This window comes from Aulonocara stuartgranti, assembly GCF_965226115.1.
Source record: "Aulonocara stuartgranti genome assembly, chromosome: 15".
NCBI classification, from domain to species: domain Eukaryota; kingdom Metazoa; phylum Chordata; class Actinopteri; order Cichliformes; family Cichlidae; genus Aulonocara; species Aulonocara stuartgranti.
The window spans coordinates 34,230,001-34,255,286 of record NC_138951.1 but is presented as its reverse complement, the minus strand read 5'-3'; the positions used below and the strand labels follow the sequence as shown (position 1 = coordinate 34,255,286).

Genomic DNA, 25,286 nt, shown 5'->3' with positions numbered 1-25,286 from the left:
CACACAAAGGAGACACAAAATGCCGCTTCTTATTATTAAGGGGAAAAAAATATTGTATCACATCTCGGAAAACTGAGTTCAGTTTCTCTAGCCACACCCAGGCCTGATTACTGCCACAGCTGTTCTCAATCAAGAAATCACTTAAATAGAGCCTGCCTGACAAAGTGGAGTAGGTCAAAATATCCTCAAAAGCCAGACATCATGTTGCGATCCACGGAAACTCAGGAATAAGTGAGAAATGAAGTAAGTTATAAAGCCATGTCTAAAGCCTAGGGACTCCAGCGAACCACAGTGAGAGCCATTATCCACAAATGGAATGATCCAAAACACACCAGCAAGTTCACCTCTGAATGGTTTAAGAACAACAAAATGCAGACTTTGGAGTGGCCTAGTCAAAGTCCTGACCCGAATCCGACTGAGATCCTGTGGCATGATCTTAAAAAGGTGGTTCATGTGCGAAAACCTTCCAATGTGGCTGAATTCTGCAAAGACGAGTTGGCCAAAATTCCTCCACAGGGCTGTTTTTTTAATTTAATTTTATTGTTATTATTTTTTTTAAAAAGGTGTTGTTGCTGAGGGTGGCCCAACCAGGTATTAGGTTTAGGGTGTCATCAATTTTTCACACAGTCATGGGTCTTCATCCAGGTCTTTTTGCGTTACTGAAGTTCACCAGTGCTTTCTTTCTTTCTCATGAAAGAAGGGAATTTTTTTTCAGTCCAGTGTCCAATTACTTGTGATCCCTTATAAAAAGAAGGTGGCACATGTTAAGGAGCAGAAGCTCCTAAATGATCAATCCAATTCGAATGTGGATACCCTCAAATGAAAGCTGAGAGTCTACACTGTCCATGTCCATTATAACTATAATTGGAATGTTTCAGTAAACAGGTGAAAAAAATAATAATTCTTTTGTGTGTGTGTTTGTACCTGTTTAGACATACTTGTGGGGACCAACAGTCGTTGTGGGGACCAAAATCCTGGTCCCCACAAGTTTGAAGAGAATTTTGAGACTCAAAATGTGGTTTTAGTGTCAGGGTTACAGTTAGGTTATGGTTAGGTGTTTAGAAATTGTGGCTCAGTTTGTATTTCTTTAAAACTTCGGTGCACGGTCTAAGGGTTTGGCTGTAGCATCCTGTTACCCCTTGGTTCCTCTTCTTCCTTCTACCACCATTCTCCTCCTCTTCTTCGTCATCTTTTGTGCATACCATTCTTGTGTATTACTGATATTGTTCACCCCCCCCCCCCCCTTTTTTTTTTTTCCCCCCAACACTCTCTGGAGGCGATTCAGCCACAGATTTCTTGAACTTCTTGATTTTAGTTTTTTATTTTTATTTTTTTTCATTAAAAATTGCAATTTCCAAACTCATGTGATTAGTAAATCACCGAATATAACAACATACTGTTAGTATTTAAACTCTATTTGTCAGCCAAATGCCATGCAGTTTCTGTGGAGGGAGCCTGTGTTTACTAGGATTTCTCACAACAGCTCTCACATCCTTAACCTTTTAATTAATTTGTTTTTTTTTGGTAGATTCATACACATGAAATAAGTCTGTTCAGGGCTCTCTTGGTGTTTATTTCACTTTCTCACATGAAGCACTTGTGGTGGTTTTTCACATCTCCTCATCTCTGCTCCTGTGGCACCGAAACAGTAGGCCTTCAGTCAGTTTTCTTTTTTTGAAGCTTCCTTTGTTTATTTCACACTCTTAGTCTATTAACCATACATCACATGGATGTAACCTATGCCTTTATTTAGGTCAGAACAAAGATTAAGAACAGACAAACCACCAATATACGGGCAGGTCCTCCAATCTTGGCTCCTGGAGTATCACAGCAGGTCATCCACTCCATCTCCCATCCCTCCCCCTCTGGGTCCTGATGGATTCATTAGTGTCACATATTCATTATATATCATAATCACAATACCTCAGGCAACCAATACAAGAGACAACTAAAAAGCAACCCCTTTCACCCATACTGTATATCCATCCATCCATCCATTCGCTTCCGCTTATCCTTTTCAGGGTCGCGGGGGGCGCTGGAGCCTATCCCAGCTGTCATAGGGCGAAAGGCGGGGTACACCCTGGACAGGTCGCCAGTCTGTCGCAGGGCTAACACACAGGGACAGACAACCATTCACACTCACATTCACTCGCACATTCACACCTAGTGACAATTTGGATTAATCAATTAACCTATCCCCACAAGCTGCATGTCTTTGGACGGTGGGAGGTAAAATCCTGCTTAAACGTTTAAAAAAAAAAAAGTAACTTACTGAACTGTAAAAATTTTAAAAAAGGAATATATTTTCTAATTTCTAATACTGTATATGTGGTCCTCTAATTCAAGAAGAAAAAAAGTACAATCCACATCTCATATGGGTACATTCAGGCCTAACAGAACACAAGTGTTTAGTCGCTCTATCCACCCCCTCTCCCTCCTTCTCCGCTGACCGACCGACCACCCCGGATTAACCTGCAAACCCATGATGATCAATGCTCCTTAAAGTGGGTGTACCACTGTACCACTAAAGTACACGACTCCGCCGAACGGATATAGGTGTTGTTGAAAAACGCACTCTCAAACGGGCCCCAGTCTCCCCTACATATATCATCCACTTGTTTGGCATAAACCACATTTTTTTTTATCTCCAGAGAGAATTTCCCCATAATCGCTCAGGAGGCTATGAAGGTTGCTGATCATGTGCTTCTGTACCAAAAACTGCCTCAGTGTCTCAGGTGGTTGATTTGCCCTCCCCTCCAATGAAATTCATACCGTGAAATAAATCTGTTAAGGGCGATTTTGATGTTTATTCCACTTTCTCCCATCCCCTGATCTCTATTCCTATAGCATCAAAACAGCAGGCCTTCAGTCCATTTTCTTTATTAAAGCTTCCTAATTTATTTATTTCACACTCTTCCTCTGTCAACTATACCTCTATAGATATACCTATGGCTTCTTTGAGCTCAGGAGTTTCACAGCAGGTCATCCACCGCACCTCCCCTCCCTTTCCCTCACCTTGGGGTCTTGATGGATTCATTAGTACCATATATTCATTATACTTCATTTTCACAATACCTCCGGCAATTATTACAAGAGACTTCTAAGAAACAACACTCTCAACCCACATGTATGATCCTTTAGGTCAAAGAGAAACAAGAGTTTTTACAACCCGCATCTCATGCAGGTACAGTGGGGCAAAAAAGTATTTAGTCAGCCACCAATTGTGCAAGTTCCCCCACTTAAAATGATGAGAGGTCAGTAATTTGCACCAGAGGTACACTTCAACTGTGAGAGACAGAATGTGAAAAAAAAATCCATGAATTCACATGGTAGGATTTGTAAAGAATTTATTCGTAAATTAGGGTGGAAAATAAGTATTTGGTCACCTCAAACAAGGAAAATCCACTTGTTTTGCACATATTCAACTCTGTATATTTTATATATTTTATTATTATTATTATTATTATTATTATTATTTTTTTTTTTTACTATTTAATTTGTAAAAATGTGTATACACACACACACACACACACACACACACACACACACACACACACACACACACACGTAGGAAAATATTTAGTATACACATCCAGAAATGCATACACTATTATATATTGTACATATATTTATTAGTTTCAGGTTGGCCATTCTTGTATTTTGCTCGTTTGTGTTGTTGTGTTTGCACATCTCTGTTGCTTGTGGGGCTCGCACACAAGAATTTCACTCGCATGTGCTGTGCCAGTGTGCCTGCACATGTGATGTGACAATAAAAGTGATTTGATTTGATTTGAAATCTCTGGCTCTCACAGACCTGTAACGTCTTCTGTAAGAAGCTTTTCTGTTCCCCACTCGGTACCTGTATGAATGGCACCTGTTTGAACTCATCATCTGTATAAAAGACACCTGTCCACAGCCTCAAACAGTCAGACTCCAAACTCCGCCATGGCCAAGACCAAAGAGCATTCGAAGGACACCAGGAAAAGTATTGTAGACCTGCACCAGACTGGGAAGAGTGAATCTACAATAGGCAAGCAGCTTGGTGTGAAAAAATCAACTGTGGGAGCAATCATCAGAAAATGGAAGACATACAAGACCACTGATAATCTCCCTGGATCTGGGGCTCCACGCAAGATCTCATCCCGTGGGGTCAAAATGATCATGAGAACGGTGAGCAAAGATCCCAGAACCACACGGGGGGACCTGGTGAATGACCTGCAGAGAGCTGGGACCAAAGTAACAAAGGTCACCATCAGTAACACACTACAACGGCAGGGAATCAAATCCCGCAGTGCCAGACGTGTTCCGCTGCTGAAGCCAGTGCATGTCCAGGCCCGTCTGAAGTTTGCCAGAGAGCACATGGATGATACAGCAGAGGATTGGGAGAATGTCATGTGGTCAGATGAAACCAAAGTAGAACTTTTTGGTATAAACTCAACTCGTCGTGTTTGGAGGAAGAAGAATACTGAGTTGCATCCCAAGAACACCATACCTACTGTGAAGCATGGGGGTGGAAACATCATGCTATGGGGCTGTTTTTCTGCCAAGGGGACAGGACGACTGATCCGTGTTAAGGACAGAATGAATGGGGCCATGTATCGTGAGATTTTGAGCCAAAACCTCCTTGCATCAGTGAGAACTTTGAAGATGAAACGAGGCTGGGTCTTCCAACATGACAATGATCCAAAACACACCGCCCGGGCAACAAAGGAGTGGCTCCGTAAGAAGCATTTGAAAGTCCTGGAGTGGCCTAGCCAGTCTCCAGACCTCAACCCCATAGAAAATCTGTGGCGGGAGTTGAAAGTCCGTGTTGCTCGGCGACAGCCTCAAAACATCACTGCTCTCGAGAAGATCTGCATGGAGGAATGGGCCAAAATACCAGCTACTGTGTGTGCAAACCTGGTAAAGACCTATAGTAAACATTTGACCTCTGTTATTGCCAACAAAGGTTATGTTACAAAGTATTGAGTTGTATTTTTGTTATTGACCAAATACTTATTTTCCACCCTGATTTACGAATAAATTCTTTACAAATCCTACCATGTGGATTCATGGATTTTTTTTTTTTTTCACATTCTGTCTCTCACAGTTGAAGTGTACCTCTGGTGCAAATTACTGACCTCTGTCATCATTTTAGGTGGGGGAACTTGCACAATTGGTGGCTGACTAAATACTTTTTTGCCCCACTGTACATTCAGGCCCAATGGAGCATAAGTGTTGAATCTGTCTATCCAACCCCTCTCCATTCTTCTCCGCTGACCGACCGACCATCGCGGATTTGCCTGCAAGCCCATGATAATCAGAGCCCCCACTGCATGCTCTTTAAAGTGGGTGGCCACTAAAGTACGCGACTCCGCTGCATGAATGGCATATAGATGTTGTTGCAGCCGCGCTCTCAAATGAACCGCAGTTTCTCCCACATATATCGTCCCACACCTGTTACATTGAATGGCATAAATTACATTTTTTTGTATCTCTAGAGAGAATTTCCCTCTAATCGCCTAAGAGGCTCCACTGTACAGATTACTTATGATGTGCTTCTGTACCAAAAACTGCAACAATGTGTCAGGTGGTTCGTTTACCCTCCCCTCCAATTTAGCTCTAACCAAAAGGTCACCCAAGCTTTGGTTTTTCCTTAAGCCTCTGATCATCCGCGCTTCGAATGCATACCCCCAGGTCCGCATTTCACAAAGATTTTGGTGGATACTGCTGAGAAATGGCGTGTACTTCTTGTGGAAAGTACTAACAAAGGGCAAAAGTCTCTCCCCTCCCGTTATGTCCTCGATGGTGTTTTAATTAAAAGGAGTCCCAAGTTCAGTATCCATCCGCCGAGCATCAACTCGCTCTCCTGCGCCACCCCGCCCCTCCCGAAAATCACCCCGTGTCCATGCGTTAGGCGTACGAAGTCCCGAGAGCGTCTCCCTGTGTATCTTCCTCAAAAAAAAGAGCGTGAGTCCCCCCTCTTCCTCAAACTCCTAAACAATGTGGAAGTAGCATTGCGAAAATCCACCTCCTTACTGCTTATTCTGTAAAATCTCAATATTTGAGATTTCACTATTTCTCGAAATGTGTGTGGCGGGTGATAATTTATGGAGGAGCGCATGCGTGTCGGTGGGTTTTAAATAAACTTTTGCATGCAACCTCTTGCCATCCTTCTCATCCTCAAAAAAGACCGTGGTGTCCAAGAAATTGATTTCAGAGTCGCTGTGCTCCTGCTTAAGTTTTATAGACGGGTGATGTGTGTTCAAGATGTGTACGAACTGTTGGAACGTATCCTCCCTGTGACCCCATGCGCCTATGATGTCATCTATAAAGTACAAATAAAACACCGGTTGTAATGAGCACTTGGCCAGCGCCTTTCTGTCTCCCACTCGCTCATATATATGTTTGTGTAGGACGGTGCATATCTCTGGCCCATAGCCGTTCCTTCCATCTGCAAATGAAACCTATTGTCGAATTGGAAATCATTATTGACGAGACAAATCTCCAAAAGCCAGAGAATTGCCGCGTCAGGGCGCACAGCATCCGGGTACCGCTGAAAGATGTTACTTACGACTCTGTCCTGTCTATGTATTGATATTAGTGTACAGACTGTCTATATCTATTGTGAATTAAAAAAAAAAATGATACGTGTCCTTAAGATAACTTGGATGTTTATTAGAGAGGGCTCTCAGTGTACTGAGAGATGTTATGTATTGCACCACTGCAATCGGAGACTATAGGTCTTCCAGGTGGGATCTCAGAATAGGATAAGCGTGGGTGGGGATCATCAGGACCTAAGAAATAGTTGCGCTGTTTTGTGGAAATAACTCTTGTGATGTAGTGAGTGGACAATCCTCCTAATTTGCTGCTGCACCTCGGGCTGGATTGAATTTGAAATGCATTTGTAATATTTCTCATTTCCCAGTTGTCTCTGGACTTCCAGTCTGTACTGCTGCTTGTCCATAATTACAATTTTTGAGCCTTTATCCGCCGGTTTAATCACGATGTTCTGATTAACTTTTAATTCTCTAAGCGCCCGTTCTTCCTCCACCATAAGACTACCCTCCCTCCCCACCTGCGGCCTTAACGAGTGGAACAACCGAATATCTTTTTTTATTAGCTCTTTGAGCGACTCGCTCAACGCCCCCCACTCCAGTTCCCACACAGATGGTAGGACGAAGGGATCCCTGTGGAAGTTGTCGGTTTCAAAAAAGTTTTGTAGTTTCGGTCTTCTATGGTACCAATGTAGGTCCCGGCGAAACTCCTCACGTGAAAATTTTTATGGCGCTGGAATGAAAGTCAGGCCCTTTTCTAATAAGCTTATTTGTGCTGCAGACGGAGTAAAGAGTCTTGATAAATTTAAAATATTAGAAGAGGAAGACCAAGTTAAATCTGGTGGGGGAGTGGAGTTTCTCCCCAAACACCATAGGCTTGTTTGCTTTAATTTTCCAATCCTGTAACTTGAGGCTTGCTCGCGCCCGATGGTATGTAGGTGTGTGCCACGCGACCCCGCCATTCCCCGCTCCGACACCTCGCCCGGTCATCTCCTCGTCCCGTGTCAAATCTACCTGGAGGTGCTCCATCGCTTGCATTTTTTGGCCTTAAGGCTTTAAAATCGTCAGCAGACCCGTCACCTTCCCTGCCGTCCTCACTCAGGTGGAAATTTACATTTAATTTCAAATGGTCGGGATCTGTGCGGTCCAGCGAGTCACTGCTCATATTGGCCGCCTGGTCATGTTGTTGCGGGACCTCGATTATCATTTCACCGACTTCCTCTTCACCTGTTTGAGTAATAGTTTTGATTTTTAACCATTTTTGCTGATTCGCTGCGGACGCGTCCTCCACGGGTGGAGCTTCCATGTTCATTCGCTCGCCTATGGGAGGAGACGAAAAAGGGCCTGAAGGAGCATCGCAGCAGGAGCGGCCCGGGGGGGGTCACAACCCGCGGCACCCACAGAGCATGCAGAGGGAGAACACAGAGAAGCAGGCAGAATATCATTATCCACATCTAAATCCACCGCTACATTCGATCTAATCCACCCAAAATTTCTTCCACTGGTCTGGTCTCGCGTTTCTGACATTTTGCGGATCTCCTGCTTCCTCAGAGGGATACATGCTACTGGGGCCAGGAGAGAACGAGGGATTAAATCATTTCCTGAGAGACGCCCAATCCTGTGGGCCTCTCCCAGGATAGGTTACCATTAAGTCACATGGGAACGCCTATTGTGCTCCCATGCAACATGCTCCTCTCAGGTACCAAAAACAAAAATCCTAAAACTGTGTGGTGTCACTCCTACCTTGTCATGCATTCTACTCGGGGTGTTACTTAGATATCTCATCTGTGTGAATAAAATGAGACTGTTCAGTAACAAAACTAATCAAAATATCAAAATAAATCTGAAAAAAGGAAAATAAGGGGGGGGATAAAAAAGAACTAAAACTAAAACCGAGACACTAATTAGTCACTGGTTAGGGGAGTGGGGTCCGTGAGGGAGTCTTAGGACTGTCGCCGACCAAGGGGGAGAACCCGAGGTCTGAACTGAAACCAAGATTCACTTATTTATACCTAAATAGAGAACATTAATAACTAAATAAAAATCCATATGACAAAAAAATCACTAAAATTATGATAAATAAGTAATCAATATAAAAACCAAGTAGAAAGGGACCCCCCCCCCCCAGGAGATATCACTGTGATGCATTCAAGCACCCTCGGAAAAAACAATACCACTTCTCTTCACCTGTCTAGCTTTACAATATGAATGCACACCATATTGACAACGATCTCAATCACAAGGAAATGTTTGGGGGAAGGCACTCACCCTAATAAAACCAGGAGTCTGGCCCTGTCGGTCAGCGGAAGGCCCAAAAACAAGGAAAGCAGATTGCTTATGTGCCATTTATAGTTTCTCTTATTTAACTAGGCTTTATGATCCCTAAGCTTCTCCTTTTCTTCTCTGTCCCACCGAATTAGAGGAATACAATATCTCCTAGAGTTTTAATGTGGCCCAATAAGGGTTACTTCCTCTAGGGGTCTCACAAATGTCTTTTAAAGCCTGAGGGTTGACTAAATAAAGATGTTAAATTTTAGATTTTAAACATCCCAGAGCAGGCTTATTTCTCCTCAGGGTTTGTCATAAACTTTATCAGGTCCCCAAAAAGGTTAGGCTTAGGGTCATACAGCCTGAGTAGGGTTATCTTCTAAAAATCTCACAGACTCTGAGGGTTCTTTTAAACAAAGAGGTTAGGTGTAGGTCTTTATACGTCCCAGAATGGGACTTCCTCCTTAAGGTTCCCCCATGGTCCGTTCCCAGCCCTCCCAAAAAAGTTTAAAATTCGGGTTATATTCTCTGGGTCGGGTCATAATTTCCTGCAATTCTCTCATCCTAACCACTATTAAAAAAGAAAGCAATGGTTTCAATCTATTCATTTGATATCACCCAAACAGTTTGTGTAACCTGGGGAGGGGCACAATATGACCTTGAAGGAAACAATTCTTTTTATTAAAAATGTCTTTTCAGTTCATTTCAGGGAGTATGTCAGACACAGACCCCTGGCACAGCTGGTTAGGGTATTTAGAAGTTCTGGCTTAGTTCGGTGCACGGTCCTAGGGATCGGCTGCACCATCCTGTTTCCCTTTGGTTCCTCTTCTTTCTGTCGCCATCCCCCTGTGCATACCTTCTCATGTATTGTTAACCTTGTCCATCACCGCCATTTCTTTAATCCTCTCGAAACACTGTGATCTCCGTCAAAGTATGGTAAAGTACGCCCTTTAGGTCTCCCAACACCCTCTGGAGGAGATTCAGCCTCCAAAGATAAAGTTTTATCATTTTGGTTTTTCTTTTTCATAATAAAAAACATAATTTCCACACTCATGTGGTTAATAAATCACAATATGACAACATATTGTTAGTATTTAAATCTGTTTGTTCAAACAAATGCTGCCATGCAATTCTGTGGAGGGAGCCTAGAGTTACTGGGATTTCACACTGTGTCTCACTTTTCTTTGACACACTGTGTGTGTCTTTTCTTTGACCTTTAGTGTTTTGATGGTTAGGGTTAGGTTAAGCGGCTAGGGAAAGCACTATGTCAATGAGATGTCCCCATAAGGATATGAATACACCCATGTGTATTCATATCCTTGTTATGATTAGTTAGGTCCATATATATTTGGACACTGAGACAGGTTTTTTTTTTTTTTTTTTTTTGTTTACTGAAACCTATTCCAATTACAGTTATATAAAATTATTGGGCACATAACCAATGTGTATTAACGAAAAATGAAAGGTAGGGAAAAGTATTGAGCATATGAAGAAAAATAGGTGCAAAAAGGAATGGGAAGACATGGCACCAGCTAAAATCTGTCAGATTAGAAAACAATCCTGTCACTTAACACTTGTGAGTTAATATTATCTGGCTCTGTCTCAACTGATGGCCTATACAAAGGTGTTGTATTTGCAAGATTCCACTTCTCAGAAGGTGAAAAAACAAAATATCGCCATGACCAGATACTCCCCTGCAAGATTTCAGACAGAGGTGTAAAAAGTAGTTTTATGAGCTAACCCTAACCCGAGTTCATAGATGGGGCCCATTATTACACATAACTTAATTTATGGTCATGTATAGCTTGACTTCTTTGTCATGTGTGTTTGTAACAACTTTCAGATGCTGTTCATCTGTTGTAAGCAGTTTTTTAGGTCTGCCACTTTTGTCCTCTACTTGTCCCCTTTCTCACATTGTTTAAGACACATTGAAACCTTTTCGAAATATTGGGGTGGAGATAGCTCAGTACGTAGAGTTCGCTCCATGATCGGAAGGTCGGGGGTTCAAATCCACCGAACGGCTACCCTGAGGTGCCCCTGAGCAAGGTACCGTCCCTACACACCGCTCCCTGGGCGCTTGATTGGCTGTTCACGGCTTCACTGAGGGTTAAATGCAGAGAGTAATATCCCAACAGGGGATTAATAAAGTATACAAAATATACCAGGTTTTGGGCTAACAGCTCTTTTGGAATCACCTTGTTGATGCAAAAATACTACTTTTTGCTTTTCAAACTGTGTTGTTTCTTTGAGTAGACACAACAGTGATTCATTACTTTACATGTTTTTGTGTTAAGTGGCTTAACAAACAATAAAATATTCCTCTGATACATGGACTGGACTGAAAATGAGCTAAAACACATCCAATTTACCCCAAAACTTTGAAAGGCCCGAGAAGTATCGCTCATGATGATTTAAAAAAAAAAAAAAATACAATAAAATCTGCCTTGTTGGAAGCAATGTCAAGAAATGAAGGGTGACTCGGACATGTGATTAACTATATATTTTTACATATAATACCAATGTATTACTTCATAAAGTGAATGTGTTTCCAAAGGACTGACAGTAGCAGCTGTGAAGGATGGAGGTGACTGGCACCTGGAAGCAGGAGCCCTGGTCTTGGCAGATGGTGGTTTGTGCTGCATTGATGAATTCAACAGCATCAAGGAGCAGGATCGCATCAGCATCCATGAAGCTATGGAGCAACAATCTATTAGTGTTGCTAAAGCTGGGTAGGACTCTCATGCATTTACATATACATTCACATCACCAGAAGTTAGGAATTTCAAACACAGAATGACCACGATCGTATACAGTGCTGTGGGAAACTCTTTGTCCCCCTCCTGGTTTTCTTTCTTTGTTTTTGTTTTTTCATCTTTGTCACACTTGAATGTTTCCAATCAGCAAACAAATTTTAATACTAGACAAACATAACTTAAATAATGATTTCATTTATCACAGGAAACCTGCCTGGCCCTGTGGGGAAAAATAACTGTCAAATCATGAATTAAAGAGAACATGAAAAACTAATTTACATAATGGAAATATAGCACTGTCTGTTAAGCTTGATTTAGGAAATAAGTGCTTAAGGTTTTAAAAACATGTTTAGCGCCAGCTTCTGTCAGTACCGAACATGTGGTTGGTTGGTTGAGGCTAATTGACACACATTAGTTTATGTTAGTTAACTACTGACAGAAATTACAAGTCAGAGGAAAATAAGGACACTAAAACTAAAAATCAGATTAAAGGGCTCACTCCAGTACTGCCCTTGACAGCAACAATGAGTTTTATTCTAAGAAACCAAGGATAGAGTGTCCACTTTCATTCTTTGTCTCTTTAGCAGCAAGTGGCTCTACGCTGTTTGGCTAGCTGCACTCAAACAGTGCACCTGTTAGCTGTAATGTTTGGTTTTGTAAAGCACTTTATGAATGAGGAGTGTGTGGAGGAAGAGAACCTGTTTAGGTTCTCCCTAACCCTAGCTGAATCCAAACTGGGAGCTGGTTTCATAGAAGAGGGGCCTGAAAACTGAAGGCTCTGCCTCCCATTCTACTTTTAAATACTCTAGGAACAAGAAGTAAGCCTGCAGTGTGAGAGCAAAGTGCTCTAATGGGGTGATATGGTACTATCAGGTCATTGAGATAAGATGAGGCCTGATTATTTAAGTCCTTGTATGTGAGGAGCAGGATTTCAAATTCAATTCTGGATTTAACAGGGAGCCAACGAAGGGAAGCCAATATAGGAGAAATCTTCTCTCTCTTTCTAGTCCCTGTCAGTACTCTTACTGCAGCATTCTTATTATAGGATATACCTTACAATTTAAAATGCCTTGAGTTGTGATTTGGGGCTATATAAATAACATTGAATTGAATTAAAATAAATTGAATTTTGGATCAACTGATGGTTTTTAGTTGTAGAGTTTTAGGACATCTTCTTAATAACAAAATGCATTAGTCCTACCTAAAAATAATAAATGCATGAACTAGTTTTTCAGCATCACTTTGAGATAGGATGTTTCTCATTTAGAGATATTGTGAAAGTAGATGAAATCATTTAATATGCACATTGAAGGCTATATCCTGGTCAAAAACAACTCAAAGATTACTCAAAGTGTCAGCTGAGAGGGGTTTCAGGGAATACTCTTAAAATGACTTTTTTTTTTTTTTTTTTTTTTCAATGCCGTATATCAGCAAAAGACTCTCAAAGTGTTTTTTGTTGGTTTTGGGGCAGACACAGTCTCTAAGGAGATGCAGGTTTTGGGGGAATACACTCTAAATTCAAAATTGCTGACCAGCAGGTTAAGACTGACCAAATATGACGTTTCAGTGGTAGACCTTTGCCTTATTAATATTTACTTACTTTTGATAATGTCGTTTATTATCATTGGAGTCTTAATGTCTTGATTTTGCTATTGTTGAAACTTTTTTTTGTTTAGTATTGTTTATTTTAACGATTTATAAAAAATGACCTCATTTTTCTGTTCTCAAATATTCTACACTACTACCAAATATAATCTGCATTGGGCATTAATTAATTCTCCTACTGAAGTAATTTTAGTCATTATAATATCTATGCAAACTCTCCTTTAACAATGTCCACTTTTAAGTATGTTCATAAGGTTCTGGCATCTAGTCACGGTTATCAGTGGCTCGTTTTGTGTTTATGACCTCGTCCACTCATGGGTGTTTAGCAGGGTTTCCTTTTTTTCTTGTTCTACTTGTGCCAAGTGGCTCATTTTGTTAAGACCTTGTTTATGACCTAGTCTACTAAAGGCATGCTCATTGGTATTCAGCAGAATCTTCTCTTTTCTTTATCCTATTGGCTCATTTTGCTGAAGAGCTACATGTGAGCTGCCAGTTTGGATAGAACATCATTTAATCCAGCCGACAGTTTTTTTTGTTTGGTTTGTTTTTTCTGGTTCTCATCAACGGGGCCTCAGGACCAACTCACTCCACTTTCCCAAACAACAGCTCAGCTCATGGGTCTCATTTACAGTCTTCTACATTCCTCTCCTTCCTATTGTTTAAACATTTACTCACCTTGTAAGTTTGTAAACATCTCCTAAGTAGCACTGAGATCTTAACAACTCTTTCCTTTCCCCTCCTTTTTTATTTACACTTATTTCACACGACAATACTGTACTCAAACTCTGACAGTAATATTATACAGCTTTTTTTTTTTATACATTGTCACAAAACGGCTGTGTGCAGGCAGGAAAATGACCCAAACGCAAACCTTACCGAGGCAAACGTGAACTCAAAAACACAGCTTTATTGCAAGCGTGGAGGTGAAACAAAGAACAAAACTAAACTGGGAAACTAACAACAACAAACTCATGGAAGACAGGGAGAATAACACACAGCTATGAGGGAAGTGGGAACACATGGGGAAACAGCTGACACACATGAACATAATGACGTCACAGGGGAGGAGTAAAACTAAACCTATTGAACGTAGAACATAGGACCTCTTCAAAATAAAACAGGAAACATAATGAAACGCAGACATGACAACATGAATTTCACGACAAAAGACATGCAGACATGAAACGCATAAAGGACGAGGGAAACTTAACACAGGGGTAGAAAACACAAGGGGAATCTAATACAAAATGAACCTTGATAAACTAATAAATCTCCTAATCCACATACTGGATTATTTAAATGGATCATTTTAATTTAAAAAAAAAAAGTGTTTACTCATCTGTTTTTTTTTCTCGTTTTTTTTTTCTGTGTGATCCACTGCTCTCTCTTTCTGCAGCATGGTGTGTAAACTGAATACCAGAACTACCATTCTGGCAGCTACCAACCCTAAAGGCCAGTATGATCCCAACGAGCCACTGTCTGTGAACGTAGCTCTGGCCAGTCCTTTGCTAAGTCGTTTTGACCTGGTTTTAGTTCTGCTGGATACCAGAAATGCAGAGTGGGACCACATCATCTCCTCTTTCATTATGGAGGACAGAGGTAGAAGACATGTTTTTGAGTTTGGAAGTGAAATATGACTAAAACAATAAAGTCTGTTGTTATAAATAATTGATTATTATTGTTCTCTCACATACCCTTCAATGGGGAGAACGTGGTAAAAATGCCCCTTCTCTTTTTTTCTTAAGGACTACCTGATCAGTGTTCGAGTCTGTGGTCTATGGAGAAAATGAAAGCTTATTTCAGCCTGATTAAGCATTTAAAACCAGTGATGTCAGAAGAAGCCAACTGTATACTGACACGCTACTACCAGCTACAAAGACGGAGTGATAGCAGCAGTGCTGCCCGCACAACTATACGCACATTGGAGAGTCTGAGCAGGCTGGCTGAAGGTAAGATGAGAAGTTTGACTTCAGACTAGTTTGGTCATATTTATTCATAAGTCAAGTCATTGATTGTGGTCAGGTCTAAAACGAGTCTTCTGATAATATTTTACACGCTGCTCTTGCAGCACCGAAAGGCATACAAGATGTTTTTTGTTTTTGTGTTCTTTCTTCCTGTTGTTGCTGCCACTTTAGTATAACTATATCTATCCCTGTAGCCTCCTTCCTCTGCTTGTCCATCACTAGTATGTTTGGTTTGTAGCCGTCCATTTGTATGTGGAAGTCCACATGACTTAGCTTAGCCTTTCTCAACCACCCTAGGAACTGCATCCCATTTTGGCCTTCTGACTTCTCAAACTCTGCTCAGGTGTTCATGTTCTTTGTTATGGCGTTCCACGTATGCCCTGTTTGCTAGAATCTTGCACCCTGCTGTTATGTGCTTGATTGTCTCAGGGGTGTCTTTGCACAGCATGCTTTGCCTTAGGGCTGGGTATTGTCACTGATTTCTAAAATCAATTCGATTCAGTTAGAGGACTAGATCTTGAAGGTTAAAGACCATTCACAGGAGCAAGTGGAGATTTTTTTTTTTTTTTGTTTAATCAAATATTGTAATTAGTTACTAAACATTCATCATATGATGATTTAAAAGCAAAATGATTTTAAACTAAAGTTTTGTTAACTATGAAGTTGCTGATGATATGTAATAACAATAAAGCTTGTTGCATATACAAATCTGAAAAAAGTGGAACGGCAGCAGTGGCAGAAAACTTTTTTTGTTAATTTTACAGCCCATGCCAAGCTCATGTACAGAGAGACAGTTACCATAGAAGACGCTGTCATTGCTGTTTCTGTTATGGAGTGCTCTATGCAGGTAAGGCTTTTATTTGTTACTTTGAAAATTAAAACCTGTCTATGAGGCTCTTTCAATTTAAAGGGTTTTGTATTCATTGTATTTATTTTAGCAGGAAATCCCAAAAGGTTTTTTTTTTTTTTTTTGCCTGTCCCATTTGGTTCTTTAGCCGTCAGAATTGTTGTCTGAAGACCAACAAGGATACCCAATGGATTTATTTTGCCAAATGGATCATCGTGGCATTGCTGTATTGGTCCATTTGATCGACCTTTGTTTTTATTATTTATTTTATTTTATTTTCAGTTGTTACAGACGGGACAGACATGAGTGAGGGATAGGAAAGAGAGAAAGAAAGAGGAAGGAAAAGAAAAACAGAAGGGGAGAGGGACATCTTCACAAGCATATCCTATGTGGAGATTGAATAAAAATTAGTTGACACTAATTAATGGCACAAATAATCCAGTAAACAATTGCAGCACAGTAAAAAAAAAAAGGAATCCTCTTTGAGCCATTACTTGTGTAAAGTATTTTCCCAAAAGACAAGGACACAGACAACAGGTAATACTGAACTAAATGTAAAACCTCAACCTTTTTCATTTTTACCTAAACCGTGTGCACAAAACTCTGGAGGGATCTAAATGCTAACGTAGAATCCAGTCAGGACGTCTGCTACTGCTGTTTGCTCGTTTTGTTTTATGGGCGATCGTTTTCAGGCTTCAAGTAGCACCATTATACCAACGTTTCACATTCTAGACATTGTTTTAGGTGTATTTGACCAAAAGTTTGACTGAAAATTCACATGCAAGCTTTTTTTCAAGGCTGTGGTATTTGCCCGCAAACAATACCTTTCAGCTAGCTAAAACAGAATATTATGCTATCACCGAGCAACATGGCTAATGCCTTTCACACAGCTTTGTCTCAACTCCAAAGAGCTACAGAAGTAAAAGCTCATAATAATAATTGAAACAATCTTTGAAAAAATGACTTACCAAGTATGGCAAACAACTCAAATATGTAGAGCAAAATGTTCTGAAACGGCTTCACTTCAGCTTCGATTGGAGCCTATGGTGCTGGGGGCGGAGTCTGTGAATTTACTCTGTTGGTGTCATAGCCCCTCTAGGAGTTCAGAGTTAAGAGGTCAAGAGTTAATGTTTCCATTGTAACACCTCCAGATTTGACAGAGAAACACTCATTTTTAACACTCGATTTTAACTACTATCATTTTACACCTCAGAGTTACATTAAAAGAATGTGACTCTACTTAGAGTAAAATTAACTCTACTTTTGCAAGAAGACTATTAACACCAAACATTTAACACTTTTGAATTTGCTGTGTAGGATAACCACATTTACTCAGGGCCTTTTTGATGTGATGTTCTTCTGCTTCCCTGGCCGTTGTGTCAGTGGGGTTGGCGTTCGCTCTGTGTTGTAGTGTCCTGATGACTCCAAGTTTATGCTCCAGTGGAAGATGAGAGTCAAACCTTAAATACTAATCTGTATGTAGGGCTGTTCGATATAACGATATATATCGGATGACGATATAAAAATGTCTATCGTTTCATTTTACGCAATCATTTGTTTTGTGGTGTCGCAAAATAAACCGTTTATGGCAATATTTTTTCATCGTTTTGATGGTCACTGTAGTGGCTATATTAATTTCTTAAAGTTCTCTCTTTCTCTTATATTTAATATAACCACACTACAGACGGACAAGCGCCTGTTTTTATGCATTGTCGTTAGCAACAACGACGGTAACACCATCGCGTGTCCACTTGTTTATTTTCCACGTAAACCTTTCACAATAAAGCTCAAGATCCTATTGAGACTTTTCAAAATAAACTGAATCACGCGAAAGAGCAGATTATTTACGGATGAGAAGCAAAAAAGAGCCGTCAGGTGCTAAAAAATAAACCTTAGACTCAAACGTTAGAACAGGCTTTTCCCGGCAGCACGTCGTGTAATAAATACTCACAAGGAAAACGGCGGCCATTACAACTTATGTCTAAAAATGTATCGTTTCATGCATCGGTTAAACACTCGAGTCCAGGTACACGACGCCCAGCTGGAAACACTTCACGCAAGTTGAGCTGCCCGAGATTCACATAATTTACAGAAAATGTAAAATTTTTGTGATTTATATCGTTATCGGACGGTAGATGTCTTATATTGGGATATGAGATTTTGGTCATATCGCACAGCCCTATCCGTATGCGTATGTTTACAGTACACATCAACTTTTAAATGTCCCCCATTACTGATGGCGATCTCACAGTCTAAGAAGGCTAACCAGCAACTTTTCATATCCTCCCTGGTGAATTTGATGTGGTTTTCCAGCGAGTTAATGTGATCCGTGAATTGTTGCACATCCTGAAATTTGATTTTCACCCAGGTGTCATCCACATACCTGGACCAATGACTTGGTGGTTTTCTAGGGTCGGATACCATAGCCCTCTTTTATACTTCTTAGGAGAAACAGGAGAAGTTTTGCCAGAAAAAATTGTTGTTATCGGTTGACTGTAGTACTGATCCTGGCATTTATGCTCAGTCAGGGCAAACACGTTTTCACACCACTTGTATGTACTATGATCATTATACTAAAATAATTAGCAGCGGTGTTTACTAAAGGTAGGATACTAAAGTCTGTGCAATTTTTTTGAATGAAACCAGCTGTTAAGTTTGAAAAAATAAATTCCACATCTGATCATTTCTTGCCTAATTTTTTGGTTTTCATTGCCTTTACTGAAACAGAATCCTAACATAACCGTGTCTAAAACAGTTTTACTTGCTGAAAATCTACTCACATTGAAGCTTAGACTTGATGCTTTAGCCTAAAGTTGTATACAATACTGCAAGCAATCTGTTCGTTGTATATTGTGTTGAAGCTCCCACTTTAATTGCAGCATTGGTCTGGCAAGACTCCAATCTGGCCCACTGGACATCTCTGAAAATGTAGAGGAGGACATAAACTTTGAATTGTATTTCCATAAATTTTGGTGAAGTGCTTATAAAGACTCTCACAGCTATTCATACTACACCAAAGTAATCAAGAAATGGATAAACAATTAAACGAGTGAAAAGTTATCACTATCTAAGAGTGAGTGCTGACAGAGCTTTCATAAGTTACAGCAGCATTCACTTGTTGTAAATGAGTGATGAAGTCACACTTCTTTTTGATATACTAATTTTCAGCATTCTGGCCCACTTAAAAGTAAAGTGGGCTGTATGTGGACCACAATGTAAAATGAGTTTACAGATGACATTCTCACTTCTAGTCTCCTTTGTTTTCCAGCTGGTTGATATCATTCACTTTGTGGTGTGTTGTCATCACGCTGCTGTGTCAGTCTGTAACTGCATATTACGTTCTTCTTTTAGGGTGGCGCTCTGCAGGGAAATGTGAATACTTTATTCACCTCATTTCCTGCTGACCCTGTTGAGCAGTATCAAACTCAGTGTCAGATACTGCTCGAAGGACTGAACCTCCCACTGTTCCTTAAGAAGGAGCGAGACAGACTATCCAGGTGAGTAAATTGGTGTTTTGTTTTGTTTTTTGTTGTTGTTGTTTTTTTTTAATTTGTTAACTTTCAAAGATAATCCCAATGTTAGATTATTACCTCCTGCTACACAACATTTGAATGCATAAGCAGTGCTGCTAGTAACTGTCTCTTTTCTGCAAAGAAATCCCCCATGACATCAAAATCATGACCTAATGATTTGACGTCCACTGATAATCTATAGTCTTTTAGGCCCCATTTTTTGTCTTTACTTGTATAAAACGTATACAAAAACACATAAGATAATTATTCTTTGACACTTAATGACATGATTCTTTGTGATGAATGTAGCCAGTGGAGTTCAAATTGGGAGCAGATTTGAAATGTTTATTTATGGATTCAACTTTGTGCACATGAGTGTTTGGAGCTATCATCATTTTAACTGCAGGCTGTTTTTCTCTTAAGGTCAAAAAGCCAGACATCAGAGTCTCCTGAATGTGATTCATCAACTACTAAACTGAAGCATCTACTCAGTGACGCAAACTCCAAAACACACACTAGCAATTTGGAAAGTGGTAATACAGTGAGGAGTGACTCGAACTGGTTCCACACCTCTCTGTCACTGTCCCCAAATGATAGGACCTCACCCATAACTACACCTCAAGAAAATACAAAAACTATTTCAAGTGGGACAGACGTGTGTAAAGTAACCAGACAATCAAGCTGTCGATCTGAAAAGTTGACTTCGAGAAGGACCGTTGCTCCAGTTGTTTTTGGAAATATTACCTCTGTTTCAGAACAAAACATACAAGGTAAGAAAAATGAAAGCGTTACAGAAGAAATCTCTAAAAGCCAAGAGGAGATACTGAAATATGAGAGAAAGAAGCATGAAGCACATCCAGAGCCATTGGGATATCATTTTCAAAAGGTTTCTAGAAGCACAATGGACTCTAAGAATATGGGAGATAAAGGCATTGGGCAACTGGACCTGAAACATCAGCGATTTCACAAAGAGGTTGGAAAAGGACACAGAGAAAGGCTGGTGTTTGGGGATGAAAGTGAAAATGTACTAGAGACAAACCTGTCCACTGACAAAGACAGCTATGTAAAGGAGGACAAATTGCACCTGACTGAAAGTAGGAAGAGCAGCGCTGTTCCAAGGGAGAAAATGGCAGTCGAAGCTGAAACACACATAGACTTGCGTGGAAAGTTGTCAAGATTCATGTTCAAACCAAGTAAGATGAGAACTTCAGTTGACAACCATAACAATAATGCCAGTCCAGAAAAGCAAATGACAGTGAACGTTAACACAAAGAAACCAATTAGTCATAATGACGCACACCTGTGTCAGAGAACCAGAGTCAGCACTGGTGATGACAGAGATGTATTTACTTCCACCCCACTTTCAAAATCAAGTGCTTGCATCACTAATCAAACTACATTACAATCAGAACAGATGAAGACCAGTATAACTTCCTCAAGCTCAGAAATTAAACTCTCAGGATTCTCATCTATCTGGACAAGTGAACCCACAACAGCTCAAACAAAAATGGAAAAGAGTACGCTTAAAAAAGGTGATGCTGATTGTTTGAGAGCTAATTCAAAAGTCCACAAAATTCTAAACATCGCCAACCACATAGGCAAGAAGTGCCAAACCATACCCCCAGCAACAGATTACACACCAGCAAAGAAATGTGAACTAGGGATGAAGTCAACGAGTACAACAATGTCCGAGTGCAAAGTAAAACAGACCAAATTCAGTCATACTGAAAACAACACTGTAAAAATGGTAACTAGGGATTCAGTTAACTGTCAAAGGACTGCCAGTCTAAAGAGAAAGTGTTTTACGAGTCCTCAGGATAGTAATAGTAGTGGTTCCAAAGGCCTATTCTCAGGATTGTCTCTGTTTGAGTCTGCCGAGTTAAATAATGATGTTCTTGACACTGACTGGGACCAAGAGGTTTTGAAAAAAGCCAAAGTCTGAAATCACAACGTTTGTGGATAAAGAACTTTTTTCCTGAAGAAAACATAATCTGGTTGTAGGAAATGAATAAGTTTGACAGAAAAGTTTCCTGGGATATAAACTTGAGTTTAGCTCTTTAGCATAGTGTCTAGTCACACAGTTTTCACCAGCTAGCTGCAGTGTGATTTTTTTATTTTTTTTTTCTACTCCTGTACAATGAAAAAGTACTGTGTTCATAATAGTAAGATATCCTTCCTTACATGTGCTCAATACAACTTTTTTTTTTTTTAGTTGCTTGTTCTGTATTACACCTACGTGTAACACATTTAACACCTGTTAAAAGTGAGTTGCTCACCGAGATCTTTATGTACAGCAAATAAAATAAACATAATGTGAGACACATCCATGTGTTTTGTTAATATTTTTCTTAAAGGCCTTTATTTATATTCAGTTTTAAGTAAATGGTAAATGGTAAATGGCCTGTATTTATATAGCGCTTTACTAGTCCCTAAGGACCCCAAAGCGCTTTACATATCCAGTCATCCACCCATTCACGCACACATTCACACACTGGTGATGGCAAGCTACATTGTAGCCACAGCCACCCTGGGGCGCACTGACAGAGGCGAGGCTGCCGGACACTGGCGCCACCGGGCCCTCTGACCACCACCAGTAGGCAACGGGTGAAGTGTCTTGCCCAAGGACACAAGGACCGAGACTGTCCAAGCCGGGGCTCGAACCGGCAACCTTCCGATTACAAGGCGAACTCCCAACTCTTGAGCCACGATCGCCTAAAACCTAAAAAATTATGTATATATTTTTTCAGCTTTTTGTTAGCATTGTTTTAGCCTATTATGTGAAAATATGTGTTCTGGAACACATATTTTCAAACATATAATGTAAACTGCAATCAATTTAAAAAAAAATGTTATTCAGAGAATATTTGGTAATGTTTAACTAGGCACCTGCAACAAGAGATAAGGCCTTGATTATACTTTCTGCAAGTTAGCTAGGATCAACTTGGGTTCACGTCTGCAAAAAATTTATCATCACACAATGAGCATGGAGTTTATGTGACTACGCAGACTGGTTCACCGAGACGTTATATTACAAAGGACAAACTGTGTAAGCGACCCAGACACCGATCATCAAGCATACTTCAAAGAAATATAAGAGGAATGACTACTCTGCCATTGCGCCCTTTAGCTATCCCATCAACACTGTATAATTAAGGCTTACTACATGGGTCAGTGCTCATACACGGGAGCCAAGATTCAGAACTGGCTAACAGTATGCTGCTCCTGAACTTTGCTGACTTGTATTTTTAAAATGTGCACCATTTCCAATACCAGGACCAACTTGACACATAGCATTTCAGTGTTTGATTGATTGATGGTTTATTTAGAGTACATGAATACATATATACAAAATGGAGCATTTACTCCCACTCCCTTCACATATTTATAGCTCAGTCATGTAGTTATGTAGCTTCTTCCTGAGTATATGTAATACACATTAACAACAATATATAACAGTGATGACTTGTCACATTGAAAACACCTCTTGTCATTTAATGACCCCTCTCATCCCTGTCATGAACTTTTAATAATTTCGACTGTAAAAATAAGTTTGTATGAAGAGGATATTGAACTTTATGTGTAATACCAATTGTCCTTTTTTTGTAATATGAAAAGCGAATTTAGTGTATTTTTATAATTATTTCCCCGTACCTCTACACAACAAGTTAAATACGGGAGAATTAGAGAACAACACAAAATCCAGAGAGAATTATAATCTAGAACCTGTTTAATTTTGTTCATGATTGAGGTGCTCTTGGACACTTTATTTTGTTTTTCGCTGTTAGATGAAAGTTGAAGTAAATGACCAAATAACAGATATTAGAATCCCAACATTTTTGCAAATGACATTTGTAGATCATGTTCAAGAGAAGGTTACGTTTCTGGTTTTCCGGTTGAAAATTGATGCGCAACATGGGAATGTAGTGTACATGTCAGGTGTGTGCTTGCTTAGCCATGATAACCCCTAACTACTAGTAACTACTAGTACTTTTAAAGATAGATGGATCAGTATGTGAGCGTTTAATACCGGCAGTTTATAACTTTGAATACGAGCACATCTCATTTTCAGTAGTTTCTGCATTTAACCTCGTTGGCTGTCTATGTACAATTTAACCGATGTGGGTGATTTATTTTAAACCTGAAATAAGATGTAAAATTCAAATGAAGATGTTGAGTGATGTTGTAACTAACGATAGTGACCTATGTCAATGTTTACGTCAGCTCACTGTCTTTCAACACCATGTAACTCTCTCAGTTGAATTGGGATTTGGGTTGTTGAGATTGAATCCCTCTGGTGGAATGGAGCTGCTGGTCCTTCTTTTCCTCTCCTTTATCTTTGAGATCATCAGGTAAAATATCTCCACAATGTTTAAAATGACAGAAAACCCAGCCATTGCTAACATGAAGATAATAAAGACGCTTTTCTCTGTGGAGCGACTAATGAAGCAGTGTACCTCTGTCTTACATGGGTCCTTGAAACAAGAAACCTTATTTGGCATAAGTATGAAGCCATAGAGGTAGTACTGTCCTACAATGAATGCTACTTCAAGCAAAATCTTGAACAGCAATTGAAACGTGTAGCTGACCAGCAAGGCGCCTTTGAGGTGCACTTTGCCATGTTCATATGAATACTTGGGGGCTTTAATCATCTCCTGCTTTTTCCTTTTTTCCTCCAGGCGTCTTCTCCGTTTGTTCTCTTTACGAATCACTAGTAAGACGTGGCCCAGATAGATAAGCGTTGGCGTGGAGACAGTGAGAATCTGGAGCACCCAGAAGCGTGTATGAGACAAAGGAAAGGTGTGATCATAGCAAGAATTCTTGCATCCAGGCGTTAGGATATTACACTTCATGTTTGATTGTTCGTCTCCCCATATTTTATCGACACCAGCTGCCAGAATGAAGATCCTGAAGAGAAAAAGAACACTCATCCAGACCTTTCCCAAGAAGGTGGAGTGAAACTGCACCTTGTCTAACAAATCGGACAGAAAGGACCACTCCCCCATAATAGCAGCCTTTAAGAGAGAAAACAAAACACAACAATGAATATGCAGTTGTGTGACAAAAGTCCATCTCGAGAAAAAGACGAGCAATATATAGTCATATTTGAAACTGGGTGGATTATTTAAGGTGATATATTCATACAAATTTCAATCAAATGTATGCTGAACAATGATGGATCATTCAGGAGTTACATGTATTATTATAGTAATACAATTATGAATACTGCTTATTGATCATTCAACCTCCACTTTATAATACAACCCATGACTTCTACATTACCACGTATATTTTTCTGAATTTAGGCTTCTCAATTCTCATTAGCTAAAACTTGAACAAGGGAGTAATTGGCACACTTTAAACATATAATATTACATATATAATACAATATTTATATATACATGTGTCTCTGTATATACACATACATAATTTGTAAAACGTAATTAAATGTATAATTATTTTTAAGTACTACTTAGAACATAATTTTTAAATAAATGATTACTTTTTGTGCAATTCAAATGAAAAGAATATGCTGCCTTCAAGGTTGTCCTGAAGCCAAAGTCCTCCTGTTGGAAGCTATCTCCACCTGTAATCACAAAAGCTGAAACAAATTACAAATTTTGAAACTGGCAAATAGGCAGAATGGAGAAGACTCGACCCACTCTAGCCTGCCTGGCTTCCTCTCTTGCTCACTGTCTGTTGTTTTGGACGGCTGAACCCAGGCATGTAAATTCAGCTACCCACACTATTTCTCCTCCTTACATGTTCACCTTTCTGTCGTCCTCTCATTTACATACATATAT

General features: G+C 39.9%; 2 protein-coding genes across 5 annotated transcripts in view; one reads left to right on the top strand and one right to left on the bottom strand.

Annotated features, from left to right (window-relative positions):
- Positions 1 to 21,808, top strand: part of mcm9 (minichromosome maintenance 9 homologous recombination repair factor) — a 32,735-nt gene extending 10,927 nt beyond the window's left edge. For all 3 annotated transcript variants that reach the window (XM_082504751.1, XM_082504750.1, XM_082504752.1), the window contains 6 exons: positions 11,359 to 11,533; positions 14,559 to 14,761; positions 14,908 to 15,111; positions 15,891 to 15,973; positions 19,325 to 19,470; positions 19,909 to 21,808. In XM_082504751.1, coding sequence (XP_082360877.1) covers positions 11,359 to 11,533; positions 14,559 to 14,761; positions 14,908 to 15,111; positions 15,891 to 15,973; positions 19,325 to 19,470; positions 19,909 to 21,427 — 2,330 coding nt within the window. In that variant the 3' untranslated portion in view covers positions 21,428 to 21,808. The remainder of the gene's footprint in view (positions 1 to 11,358; positions 11,534 to 14,558; positions 14,762 to 14,907; positions 15,112 to 15,890; positions 15,974 to 19,324; positions 19,471 to 19,908) is intronic.
- Positions 21,809 to 22,778: 970 nt separating this feature from the next.
- Positions 22,779 to 25,286, bottom strand: part of LOC309689615 (gap junction Cx32.2 protein-like) — a 3,161-nt gene continuing 653 nt past the window's right edge. The window contains exons 2-3 of one of the 2 annotated variants that reach the window (XM_082506185.1): positions 24,986 to 25,069; positions 22,779 to 24,497 (exon numbers count right to left, since the gene is read on the bottom strand). In XM_082506185.1, the coding sequence (XP_082362311.1) occupies positions 23,718 to 24,488 (771 nt within the window). In that variant the 5' untranslated portion in view covers positions 24,489 to 24,497; positions 24,986 to 25,069 and the 3' untranslated portion in view covers positions 22,779 to 23,717. Of the gene's footprint in view, positions 24,498 to 24,985; positions 25,085 to 25,286 lie in introns of both variants that reach the window. The other variant, XM_082506186.1, reaches the window with a different exon arrangement.